Here is a 13,585-nt window from a genome sequence, read left to right as displayed (position 1 = left end):
ATAGGCTGAGCGTTTCTCTGGAGCTTCCAATTGTTGTATAAACTTTAACTAATGTATGACACTCCTGCAAAGCAAGTAAAAGCTATTGTCCCTGTCTGTCAGGAAAGGAAATTGAGAAACAGAAACATTGAATGGTTTGTTCCAGGTAGGAGAGTGAGTCAGCCTTAGAGCTCTGGGATCAGAACCTAGCAGTGCCCCTCTTCCTATTCAAACCACCTCCTGTTGCTCACTTCTAAGAGCCCCCATGTTTGAAAGCACAGTTGGTGATAAATCACCTGAAATCATCTTAAATAGAAATAATTGGCTAATGCCTCATCAAGGCTACGTCTACACGTGCACGCTACATCGAAATAGCTTATTTCGATGTAGTGACATCGAAATAGGCTATTTCGATGAATAACGTCTACCCGTCCTCCAGGGCTGGCAACGTCGACGTTCAACATCGACGTTGCGCAGCACCACATCGAAATAGGCGCTGCAAGGGAACGTCTACACGCCACAGTAGCACACATCGAAATAAGGGTGCCAGGCACAGCTGCAGACAAGGTCACAGGGCGGACTCAACAGCAAGCCGCTCCCTTAAAGGGCCCCTCCCAGACACAGTTGCACTAAACAACACAAGATCCACAGAGCCGACAACTGGTTGCAGACCCTGTGCATGCAGCATGGATCCCCAGCTGCAGCAGCAGCAGCCAGAAGCCCTGGGCTAAGGGCTGCTGCACACGGTGACCATAGAGCCCCGCAGGGGCTGGACAGAGAGCGTCTCTCAACCCCTCAGCTGATGGCCGCCATGGAGGACCCCGCAATTTCGATGTTTCAGGATGCGCAACGACTACACGGTCCCTACTTCGACGTTGAAAGTCGAAGTAGAGTGCTATTCCTATCCCCTCATGGGGTTAGCGACTTCGACGTCTCGCCGCTTAACGTCGAAGTTAACATCGAAATAGCGCCCAACACGTGTAGCCGTGACGGGCGCTATTTCGAAGTTAGTGCCGCTACTTCGAAGTAGCATGCACATGTAGACACGGCTCAAATATGTAAACCAAAGGTATAAATTCTAGCAAAGATGAATAAAGTTGTATCACCTTTCTGCTCATAAGAGCATTCCAGAACTAGGCTGAAAAACACAGGAGTACTGGCATATGCACTCAGAATGAAATAATGTGCAGACAAGGGGAAGTGACTAGAGAACAAAACACTGAGCCAGGTCACCAAGGCACTTCTGAGACAAGTAAATAAAGTCTTAAATGTAAAAGGAAAAATATTAACACAATAGAGGGAGAATCAGCAAAAAACCTTAATTTAATATGGATTGGTTTGCATGCCATTTTGAAAAGTTCAGTGCTTCCTGTCCTGTCAAGGTATGACATATCTATTGGGGTCAATGTTTTGGAAGTGTTCTAACACAGTTTACCTAGATAGGTTTGTATCAGCTGTGAAAGAAACCACTGGGAATGGTTCCACCAGGAAAGCTGTGAAGTTGGAGGCACTTGCTCTGTAGAGACGTTTCTGAGCAGCCTTCATATTGAAATTGTATTTTATAATATGGAACTTTGACTCAGCCTTTATGGCTGACACAGTCAGTGAGCTACCTAAGAATTGTACAAACACAGGGTTGAAAGAGATCTTAAACAGTCACCTGCTCCAACCAGCCTACAATGAGAGCTTACAATGACATTACGGGTAGTGAGAAGATAGTTAGCTACAGGAGGGAGGTAGCATTCCTGGCACCAAGCTTTGAGAGCAAGACTTCGGTGAGGATATTAATGTGAGCAAAATCTGGTTCCGTACTATTTAGCTTGGGGCATCATATCTTTGAGAATAGTGCAATACATCAACCTCTAGCAGCAAATAAAAAAAACTTTAAAAAAAGATGAGAAATCACTTGCTTTTGAAGAATTGATTTAAAGTGTTATGATAAAGACATTGAAGCCCCAAGACAAGACAGCACAATTGAGGACTCAGACTCCTTTTTCAACACACATCACAGCTACCCATTAATAATACCACGTGAAAAATACAAAGCATTTGTTTCAATGCAATCCTACCAAAGCTAAACTGAATTTCAAAAACAATACAAACTCTAGGTATTTTAAAACCTTTTTCACACTCGTACTGAGTTTAGCATATTTATTGGTATTATATTCAGCTTGCCAACAGATGGCCACTTAAAAACATATTTTTCTTATATCATTTACAGGAAGAAATGTAAATAAGTTTTGGGGAAAATCAGAGCCTTGTGATTAAAGTATATATAGAGAGAAATGCCAGAGAATGAACTGCACACTTTGAGAATGCATCTCATATTCATAACAAGCTATTGAAATATATACATTCACTTGAACAGTGCTTGTGTCCCAGTTTGTAAAAAATTGCAGGTTGGTCTGGCACAAATTGCTTCACAGGAGCATCTTATAAAAAGATTAATGACACAATTGCAGAATTTTATGTGACATGAGATAATTTCACTCTCCTAGAAAGGAGCACAATAGTGTGCCTGTGTGTGACACATCCAATTGCTAGGGAGATGTAATGTGTATGTGTGAGACAGAAGTGCCATACCACTTCAGGACTTTATTTCTCTAGTATTCACGTGCCTGATTCGGAATTCATTTTCCCAGCTATTAATCAGGAGTAATTCTGTGGATATTAATGAAGGGTTTTTGGCTTTTCACCGAAGCAGTTGAGATTAGAATTTGGCCATAGGGTTTTTACTTGCATATCATTTATATAGTTTTTATAGGTCTTTTTATACCCTGAGGGCTAGAGTTGGGGTTTTTAAATGAATAAAAGCTTTTTTTTTTGTTTTTAATAATGAAACAGTCACAGTTATACACTGCTCTCTTTTATTCTTTTTTTTATTATTATTATTATTATATTTGGTTTATATTAAGTACTTAGGACAACCCTCCCTGCTGGCACAAATAGGCCCAACTCAATGAACTGCTGACATGCACAGGCGTATGTGTGTGTGCCTACACACACACACACATCTCTTATCCAAGAAATACACTAATATATATTGGAAAATTTCCCTTTTATTTTCTCCCTTGTGTGGGGATCACAGGGAACAGATTCTTTCATAGTGTTGCTTTAGGCCCTCTTTGTAACTTTTTTTTTTTTCTTATTAAAGAGCCAGAGCTGGCTTGTGCAGCCTATTTTTACTTTGCTGTATGATTCTGCAGACACTGACGTGTCACCTCTGATGCAGCTACATTGTCAGCTCTCTGAGCACAACAGGGAGGAATTGATCCTCTGCTTTCATTAGGTGGCAGGAGTAGACTATTGGCATAAAAAAATAATACTAAACGAAAAAGAGGATAGGATAGCTTTGTGCCTGGAGACCCAGCCTGCTGTTCGCTGGTCATTTAAATTATTGAATGGGACTGAAATAAAAGCCATTTGCTTTTTTCTTTGTCTCCCTCACCCAGATGAACCATCTGAAATGCATGTTGATTTGTATTTTCTTTTATCCACTCAGCTTGTTAGAAAGCATATTTCACTTCAGATTCTGTTCTTCAAGCTTCTGCTCGTGCTCAGCATGGAGCATTGCTGTCATGTCCTTATCTAAAACGGGCGAGCAGGAAAAGCAAACAAAGCCCCCCCGCCCGGGAGACACGTGCTCTATTGAGGTGTTCCACATGAAGTGCAATTGTGTGCTTTACACTGCACGCAGCATGGCAAGAGTCTTCAAGAGGAAGAGAGCACCATCAAATGAATACAAATTCACCTTTCAAATAGGGGAGCTTGAGAGCTCTCAGACTTTCGCACAGCGTGGACTTCATTATAATAGAGATCATCTCATAGGCCATCTCCCCATTCGTGGTCAAACAGGCCACCTCCTTTCATTCACAAGCCCATAACAACCCTGTGGTAGCTATAGCAATTGCTGACATGAAAAAGGAACATTAGGAGAGTACATACGGTATTCTTAGTTGTATTTTAATGCTATTAAACACCTGGAAATACAGTGGAAGCACAAGTGCGAAGAGCTTCATCTCTGTGCGGGTCCTCTTACACCAGGTAAAAGGGCTGGAGAGGAGTAAAGGGACCTTTGAAAGCCCCACATCTGGCTAGGGGAGGATTCTCCGGGCCATAGAGCTGCTCAAGATGGGGAAGGTAAAAAGGGGGCTTAAAGCCACCTCAGCTCTCCTTTCATTCTGAGCTTCTCAGAGGTACAAAACAGAATCCCATCCCATGTTAACCATAACACATCCAAGTGCAATGAGACCACCAGAAATTCACTGATCATAGCTTAGGAACCTCAGCACTGAATATTACTATGTAAATGAAGTTCTTGAATATTTCTGGTTTGGGAAAAGCGGTGATACTAGCAAAAATGCCTTTGCAGACATCTCACATACTCTCTGTACCTCTTTTCAATGGCATTTTAAATAGATGTCACAAAAGAATCTACATTTCATGAGCTATTTTGCCTAGTGTTTTATTATTTTTAATTATAAAAGAGACTGAAGTAACAATTTAGAAAAGAGCACCCCGAGTGTTGGTCTTTTCTAGGCTATGTAAAATTTTGAAAATCAAAAAGGAGGCCCTAATTGCCAAACATGGAAGCCAAAGCTAAGCAATAAATCCACAGCTACACACGAAACTACGTGGCCCCATTTTCCAATGTGCTTACATGTAGAGAGCCCATTGATTTCAACAATTCTTGCAGGCAGGCGTACCTCTGAAAGTCCAGCCACATATTTAAGAGCCTGAGTATGAACAGAGGTGCCTAAATGTTTGCAACCCAACTTTGAAAATGTTGATCAGCATTTCTGTGCAGCCTTTACAGGGCTTCACAGTTTCACTAGCAAGGTGACTGCTGTAGTTATCTGTGCAGTTATTTGCAAGGTATGATGTTTGTTGCTAAGTACATGCCACATGATATAATTCTGATCTTTTCCTCAGAAGTAATTATTGATAAAACACTCCCCATCATGTTTATTCTGCAGGTCTAAGACATATGCTGTTACACGAAATCTCGAAGATTTAGCTGCCACTAAGATGACTCCAGTTCTTCTGCCTGAGGCAGTGCCTGACATAATGAGGGAGTCCTTCGATTCAGGTTCCACATCACATGAGAGTGATAAAATAAGGGTAAAACATATTGAACTTTGAACACTCCCTTTGTTTTTAATCAGTGTAAGATTATCTCCTTTATCCATAAGAGACTATGTCTTAATGATTTCTGACCACTGTTATTTTTTTTCAAAATGTGCCATGAGTATTTCTCGGGCAAAAATAATCCAGTAGTGATGACATAACAAAAATCTGAAATTTAATCCCAGTATCAAGCTAACTGAATTGTTTTTAGAAACTATAACATTGTCTTGAATAATTAATTTTAGCAATTTCCTATGGGAAAGACCTGCTATGCATTGTAACTGTCATGCAACCTTCTTGTCTAATTCAAAGTAAATTAATAGAGGATTGCAAAACGTTCTGTAAGGTGGCTAGATTACTTAATAGAGAGAACTGAAATTTAATGCTCAGGAATGGGACATTTCTGATTCAGGGATGAATGTTAGTTTTTCTGTCAAGTCAAATGACTGAATAATAATGCCATCTTCTGGGATGCAGATTGCAGGTTGGGCTTCCTATTTCAGCATCTTTGTGATGCTCTAGTAACATATAAGAGGATCAATAGCCCAGTGAAGAATTTCCCCCCCATGAAAGAGCAACATGGGATGGCATGCACCGCACTGTATGGTCCCCCTCATGGCCCCTGCCAGGGGAGTATACTGGCAAGTGGTTCATGGTTGGGATAGAGGTTCAAAGGGAAGTAGTCATAGTGTTTTGCTCTGGCAAAGTCTATAGACTGTCATGGGGAGGCTGCTAGGTGTACCCTAGTCCCTTATTAAGGCAATATTCCCATTCACCTGAATAAGGGCTCCATAATTTGACTCAAGTTTTATTACAGAGTGGAATTCCATTTTTTTTGTCTAGAACTTCTGCTGTTACCAAGACACTGGGATTCAGTAAACACAGCTTGACTTGCTGAACAAACAAAGCAAAATAAAATAATTAGCACTATTAGGTAGAACTCCATACTTATATCCTGATGATGCACCTCCCAACCCACCACCTTCTATTCTAAATAGAAACCCTAAACAGGAGATGACATTCAGCTTCTGGCCAATCTGACCAGCTGACAACAAGATCATCTCATGTCAGACCAGCAGAATCTCAAGCGACTCAATAAATCACCTCTATAAAACATACAAGACTTTGATCTTAAAACAGGAGACTAAATAATTTGATGTCATTTTCTATTATCAGTATCACAGAATCTAACATTGCCATGTGTTTATTATGCAATAGGGCAGGTTCTCTTCAGAAATCGTTTCAACAGGAAACATCTATGCAGCTGGTCAATCATCCCAACCGAAAGTACCATCTGTTCGTTCCATGTGTTTCAATGCAAGTACATTTGGAGTTCAAGTTTGTGCAGAAAGAAGAAGTATGCATGCTGCATTTATCAGAAATGCTCCTCTCTATTATCTGATTGGGGAGCACGCTCTTAAACTTTCCTTCAAGCCAGGTAAATACTGTTGTCTCAAGAGTAACCAAGAAATATTTGTCTTTCTATCTATAGCCACTTTCATGGCCCCCTTTACTGTGGTATTTCAACACCTTACAATCACCACATTGCCAGAAAAACCAAAGGATTATTCAACATCATATAGGAAATCTATGTCAGAGGAAGATATTGAAAATAAAATTTCTCAAGTCCCAGGCTAGCAGTCTAAACTCTGGACCATCTTTTAAAAGTCCAGAGGCAAGCACAACATCTAACCAATTAATACATAAACCCAGAAATTCATATTAATTTGTCAAGACCAAACTGACACTATATCTCTGATCTGAGCTGTTGCCAAGTAAGGCACCACCAATAAACTCTAGTCAATAAAGCAATGCTCTTTTCTGGAGACGTGGACCTGCTGACTGGTTCATCTACAATTATTAATTTACTTTAAATGAGTCCAGCGTTATCCTCAGTGGTATGTATATAAGTTCAATTTACACAACACACTTGCAAAGTACTAAATGTAAGAAATAGCCATTTTCACCAATGCAAACGTAACTGTAAAAAGTTGCTTTATCTCCCATATATAATATGAAAGAAGAAATTACCACATTTTGGACTATTGTAGTCCTCTACTGCTATTAGTTACAACAAACAGCAACATTACATTAATTTCCATGTAATGTCAGTCCATACAGGGTCGTCAATTGAGAAAATACAAGTAACAATTCAAGCAGGTGCTCAGGCAGCTGCAAAAATGGTGCGCTTGGTGACATTTGAAGGCACAGAAACAGAACTCACTTCCGGCAAAGAGGCAATTAAAAAACTGAAGAAAATCCTTGATGATCCCCAGGTACTTATGTACACTTGCAGACTTGTGGTGGAGAATATACACTTACATGGTACAATCTTAATATTAAATAGAGTGACAACAATAAGACAATTAGTACCTTGGCTAGTGTAGGAAATAACATTATAAGGTATTAACTTCAGTCATGCATAATTTGATGAACCATAACTTTTACATATTCACATAAGCGCATACCTAAATATATTGGTTTAGAGAAATTTCCTAGGTGAGCATAACTAAAATAGGATATTAACAGAGAGGAAGTCTCTATCTGAGGACTAGGTCTTGATTTATAGAAAAGGAAGACTTTCTCTTAGCAAAGCATTTTACTTTAAAGCTTCTGCAAGGGAACAGAATAATTATTGGCTCTCTCTCCTCATATCTTCTACTAGAAAAAAAATAGAAAATCATCATCCAGTTCTAGCAGCAGCAGCAGTAGCAGCAGCAGCAGCAGCAGCAGCAACAGTAGTGCCAGCACGTCGAGCAGCCAGTCCAGCAGCGAATCTCGGCGTAGAGCAGGTGACCAGATAGGTCTGAAGAAGAAAGATACATCTGCATTGCAGTCCTCATTGGGCCCATCAAGCAAGAAACTGCAGAAGGGGCATCAGAAACATGAGCTGAAAGAGCCCCACAGCAAAGGACATTCTAAAAGGAAAGCAAAGAAGTTATCTCCGTTTGGGAAAAGCAGCAGCAGCAGCAGCAGTAGCAGCAGCAGCAGCAGCAGCAGGCGACGCAGTAGAAGCAGCAGCAGCAGCCGACGAAGAAGCAGCAGCAGCAGCAGCAGCAGCAGTAGCAGCAGCAGCAGGCGACGCAGTAGAAGCAGCAGCAGCAGCAGCAGCCGACGAAGAAGCAGCAGCAGCAGCAGCAGCAGCAGCAGCCCACGACGCAGCAGCAGCAGCAGCAGCAGCAACAGTAGTGCCAGCACATCGAGCAGCCAGTCCAGCAGCGAATCTCGGCGTAGAGCAGGTGACCAGATAGGTCTGAAGAAGAAAGATACATCTGCATTGCACTCCTCATTGGGCCCATCAAGCAAGAAACCGCAGAAGGGGCATCAGAAACATGAGCTGAAAGAGCCCCACAGCAAAGGACATTCTAAAAGGAAAGCAAAGAAGTTATCTCCGTTTGGGAAAAGCAGCAGCAGCAGCAGCAGTAGCAGCAGCAGTAGCAGCAGCAGCAGCAGGCGACGCAGTAGAAGCAGCAGCAGCAGCCGACGAAGAAGCAGCAGCAGCAGCAGCAGTAGCAGCAGCAGCAGCAGTAGCAGCAGCAGCAGGCGACGCAGTAGAAGCAGCAGCAGCAGCAGCAGCAGCCCACGACGCAGCAGCAGCAGCAGCAACAGTAGTGCCAGCACATCGAGCAGCCAGTCCAGCAGCGAATCTCGGCGTAGAGCAGGTGACCAGATAGGTCTGAAGAAGAAAGATACATCTGCATTGCAGTCCTCTTTGGGCCCATCAAGCAAGAAACCACAGAAGGGGCATCAGAAACATGAGCTGAAAGAGCCCCACAGCAAAGGACATTCTAAAAGCAAAGCAAAGAAGTTATCTCCGTTTGGGAAAAGCAGCAGCAGCAGCAACAGCAGCAGCAGCAGCAGCAGCAGCAGCAGTAGCAACAGCAACAGCAGCAGCAGCAGCAGCAGCCGACGCAGTAGAAGCAGCAGCAGCAGCAGCAGCAGCCATCGTGGCAGCAGCAGCAGCAGCAGCAGCAGCAGCCGCCGACGCAGTAGAAGCAGCAGCAGCAGCAGCAGCAGCAGCAGCAGCAGCAGCAGCCGCCGACGCAGAAGCAGCAGCAGCAGTAGAAGCAGCAGCAGCAAAGCTGTCAGAGGAAGACATGGAGCTAAGGCACATGCTAAGAAACCACTTCCTGCACACGCTACTAGTGCTGAAAAAGCGAGAGCTTTTCACGAGAAGAATCATTCCAAGGCTGGACGCAAACAGAGAAGCAGCTCTAGCAGCAGCAGCAGCAGTGAAACCACCACTGGCAGACCCAGCAGCAGCAGCAGCAGCAGCAGCAGCAGCAGCGCAAGTGTTTCTAAAGCGCGCTTTGATGCCAAGAAACGTTCCAAGGAGTCACATCCTGTCCACAAACGTGACAGAAAAGATGAGAGGAAACATGCTAAGTCTCACATCGCCAGTCGTAGCAGTTATGACTCATCTGCAGACTGGGTAACTGGTTTTAACATATCATAGTTGAATGTGATATAATTCTTCTCAAATCATTGCAGCCAATAATTTGTTTTTGAATTTTGCAGGAAAGGAGACTTCCAGAACTATTCCGACTCAGCTTCAAGTCCCATTTGGTAGGTCCAGTATTTCAGTGTTTAATGATCATTAAACTAAGGCGTGAAGCAGATATTAACACAAACCAATATGTGTCTGTGCCAGTAAGAAAAATGCAGAGAGAAGAGGGAAAATATTTCACAAGTGTTCATTGATCAAGTTTGTCCAATTTTTCAGGAAAGTCAGTTGCATATGCATGAGGAAGACGGTGACACAGAACTTTGTGTGCACCTTGTTCAAGCCATAGATGTAGGTGCAATGTCAACAGTCAGAATTTCCCAAAGGTGAAACAGAAAAACTATGAGTAAAGGTGGGAATGCATCAGGGATCAGCCCTGAGCCCTTTCTTGTTTATCCTCATGCTGGATCTCCTTAAAAGGAGCATGCAAAAGAAGGAGGCACTTTGCTGCATTTTGTTTGCAGATTAGATCATTCTTCCCAATGAGAAGTAGCTTCAGAGGAGTAGTTGGTCTCGAAGATGCTGCCAGAAGGCTTGTTGAGAGAGGAAGAAGATAGTCTAGAAGAGGATCTTTGTAAAAATGTAGAAGAGGATCTTTGTAAAAATCTAGAAGAGGATCTTTGTAAAAATCTAGAAGAGGATCTTTGTAAATAAAGAGCTGTGTAGTAGAGATTTGGATCCAAATAAGCAGAAGAGAAAGAGGATATAGTAGGTAATTGTAATAATGTCACCACTGGAGAGCTATTCTTACAAGTAGATGGACAGACTACACCAAAACCACAAAATTTCAAGTATCTGTGTTCCAAAAAATGGCAAAATGGAAGATAAAAATTAGAGCTGGGGAGTAAATACCTGACTTTAATGGAGATAGGAGAGTGGTGTAATACGTGGCAGGAAGAGACCAATAAATTGAAAGGGGAAATCTATAAAGCACTAGTCCATCCAGGGCATCTATGTGTTGGGCATCAAAGAAGAAATATGGGCAAATGATATGTTCCGCAGAAAAATGTGAATGTTGAGATGGATCAGTGGCATAAGTGCAACAGACTACATGAGGAATGTGTATGTTTGAGACATTCTCAAAGTAACTCCTGTAAATGAAAAAAAGAGGGAGTACAGTTTTCAGGTGGTTTGATCATGTAAAGGACAGTGTTGACAACTGTACAAGTAAGAGTCCAATAGATCAAGACTGAAGGAAAGGGACAGAGAGGTTGACACAAGGAGGAGTTGTAAGATGTCATAAAGGAAGATGTTGATTTCTGATGTACTAGAGGATATGGCATTCAACAGAGTACTTTGGAGGGAGAGAACTTGTAGAACAGACTCCAACTGATGTGAGTAAAGCAAGGTAGAAGATTGTTTTAATAATTGTTCCATTTTAATGTGAGTTATGGGGACAACGGGAGGAGAAAATTGATTTTATGGCCACTTCACATGACCCTTCTGAAGATTGAGAGACCCCAAATAATTTCATATCCAGTGTCAGAATGTGAAGAATCTGACCACTGAAACAAGTAAGAGCTTCCAGTTAGGAGAGGGTGTTTTTGTGATAAGAGCTGGATTTGGCCAGATACTGATCCTGCAATATTCTATTTATTTCTCTTCTCAGAATCCAAAGCAAGCATCATCAAGCAGTTCCTCCTCCTCCTCCTCATCATCTTCCCCTCAGTCAAGCCGCACTAGCAGCCGCCGCAGCAGCACAAGAGAGAGGAGCAGCAGCGGCAGCAGCCGCCGAGCAAGTAATAGCAGCAGCATTAGCAGCACCCGAGAGAGTAGCAGCAGCAGCAGCAGCTTTGCACATGAGGTGAAATTTTGTCTTTGCCTAAGAATTGCATAAGAGGTTTGCTGCCCAATTGATCCTGCCTGTGCTGTTAGGCATTCACCTGAATGAGCCATTGCTCACCAAAAATGCCCTTCGGAGAGTTTTGTTTTTCACAAGCTGAAAACCAGAAATTATTTCTTTCCTGTGAACATTTTCAGAGATTTTTAAAGTTGCTTTTTTGACTTAATTTTTAGTCTCTTCTGGGGAGGAGGGTGAGTTTTCAGCAATTGAAAACTTTTTCTTTCAAAGAAAATCTTTATTTTGGATGATTAGAAATGGAAAGAGATTTTCAATTTTTAAATGGAGACTCCAACATGGAAATTTTGGATGGAAATTTCTATTTCATTGATAAGATATTTTCCATTAAAAGCGGATTTGACAGAAAATTTTCAGCCAGCTCTAGTGACAAACACAACTTAGGCATGTGTTTTATATAATGTATGTATTCATCAAGAAGTATGAAAACAACCACATATATATTTAAATGTTAAATCCTAGCCTCGCAGTGTGTAGTTTCCAGAGTAGAACTCGAAGTCACCAGGGTAAGTCCAGTGCAATAGAGACAAAATCTGGCCACATGCTCAGTAAAACAGAACCATTATTTGCAGGGAGATAAAAATATTTCCTTAAGCTCATAGACTGTTCACAATCCGTAGTTTCAGTGCATGTGTAATATTCTGAATTCATTCCAAGTAAATGTATTTGAATAATAATATACCAGCCTGGCCCAACACAGGGAAATGTCCAAAGCCTTCATAATTTTATATGAATATTGTAATTAGTAAGGAACCCACTACTCTTATTATGGCGCATAAGAGTTGCTTCTGAACACGTACATTGCTATGATAATATCCAATGCATGTTCTAGAAATCTATGAAATATTCAAATAATACATGGAATCTTAATAAGTCCTTTGACACAGCTTAAGTGAGGCATGGATCTTGTGTCAAGATAACTGCACCTTTTTCAAATTCTTGCATTCACTGAAATAAAACAGGAGAATAACCCACCAAAACTCACACTGAAATAAAAATAAGAGTCTGAAATTACATTCTCTCTCCACCGGTTCTTTACTGCTTAAGAATGAGGGTGCTATTGGTACGGTGTTACAAGTGAATCCAATGCTCACCACTGAATACATAAGTGTATTTCAGCATTGCCGGTTTTGTTTTGTTTTTCAGACCATGTTCCTGGGAGAAGTACTTCCACCTGGGCTCACCATTGTGGCTCAGGCAGTGAGGGCTGACAACAAAAATCAAGGTTACCAAGCCACGGCATATATTAAATCTGCTGCTGCTAAAGTTGATGTGCAACTGGTGATGGTTCAGCTTGCTGAAACTAACTGGAAAGCTTGTGGTGATTGTGCAATATTGCCTCACAAAGCACAGGTAAAGATACAACTGGCTCCACCATGGTAGAGCATTAAAAGGCCCAAGCATAGCAAATAACCAAATGGCTATGCTGATTAGAGCTGGTCAAACAAGGAAGACACATTTTCCTGCAATTTTTCACAAACATTTTCCATCAGAAGTTTGAATTTTGAAAAAAAAATCAACCCCTTGCAAAATATTTGTAGCTAAATTTTAAAAATGTTTGACCAGGTAAAGTGCCAATTCACAACAGTTGAGGATCTGGCCCATTCCCTTCCTTTGTATGTACGTTTCAGATGACTGCCACTTCAAGTGTTGTATGCAACATAGTTGTATTTAAGTCCATCCCAGGATAATGAAGAAACAAGATGTTCCAGCTTGCCTTTGACTATGCTGGTCAGAGCACCTTTCCCCTAGTTGAAGAAGAGCTCACAAAGGCTTGTGTTGCACACCAGCAGAAACTGGTCCTTCGTTGCATATAAAATGGTTGTTGAAATGATGTTGGGTGTTTATGCCCAAAAGCATTAGAATTAGGGCACTGTGTCTGCAGTTTCTATTTCCAAGCCTCTCTGTAAAGCAGTGCCTACATGCCCCACTCATGGAATCCTTCTTTTGCAGAAATAAGTATGTGACTTCTGCATTTTGTAGCTGTAGCTTCAAAGTTTCATCAGATTTGTCAGCAGTGAAAATTGTTTATCTTTGCCAGATCGGACATTTTTGTAACATGACATTTCTAGATGAGTACACCATTTCTTTTTTCTTTTTTTTTTAAATGGTGAATT

The 13,585-nt window shown here is 41.6% G+C and overlaps 1 protein-coding gene across 1 annotated transcript in view; it reads left to right on the top strand.

The window, feature by feature from the left end:
- The window catches only part of LOC142017910 (vitellogenin-1-like), a 53,648-nt gene that overhangs the window by 28,838 nt on the left and 11,225 nt on the right, over nucleotides 1-13,585 (top strand). The window contains exons 20-27 of the mRNA XM_075003251.1: nucleotides 4,956-5,100; nucleotides 6,325-6,544; nucleotides 7,219-7,390; nucleotides 8,200-8,559; nucleotides 9,178-9,538; nucleotides 9,625-9,672; nucleotides 11,220-11,414; nucleotides 12,615-12,821. Of these exons, the coding sequence (XP_074859352.1) occupies nucleotides 4,956-5,100; nucleotides 6,325-6,544; nucleotides 7,219-7,390; nucleotides 8,200-8,559; nucleotides 9,178-9,538; nucleotides 9,625-9,672; nucleotides 11,220-11,414; nucleotides 12,615-12,821 (1,708 nt within the window). The remainder of the gene's footprint in view (nucleotides 1-4,955; nucleotides 5,101-6,324; nucleotides 6,545-7,218; nucleotides 7,391-8,199; nucleotides 8,560-9,177; nucleotides 9,539-9,624; nucleotides 9,673-11,219; nucleotides 11,415-12,614; nucleotides 12,822-13,585) is intronic.

Source organism: Carettochelys insculpta, chromosome 9, assembly GCF_033958435.1.
Source record: "Carettochelys insculpta isolate YL-2023 chromosome 9, ASM3395843v1, whole genome shotgun sequence".
Taxonomy (NCBI): domain Eukaryota; kingdom Metazoa; phylum Chordata; order Testudines; family Carettochelyidae; genus Carettochelys; species Carettochelys insculpta.
The sequence above is the reverse complement of the archived record's forward strand: the minus strand, read 5'-3'. Positions and strand labels throughout refer to the sequence as shown.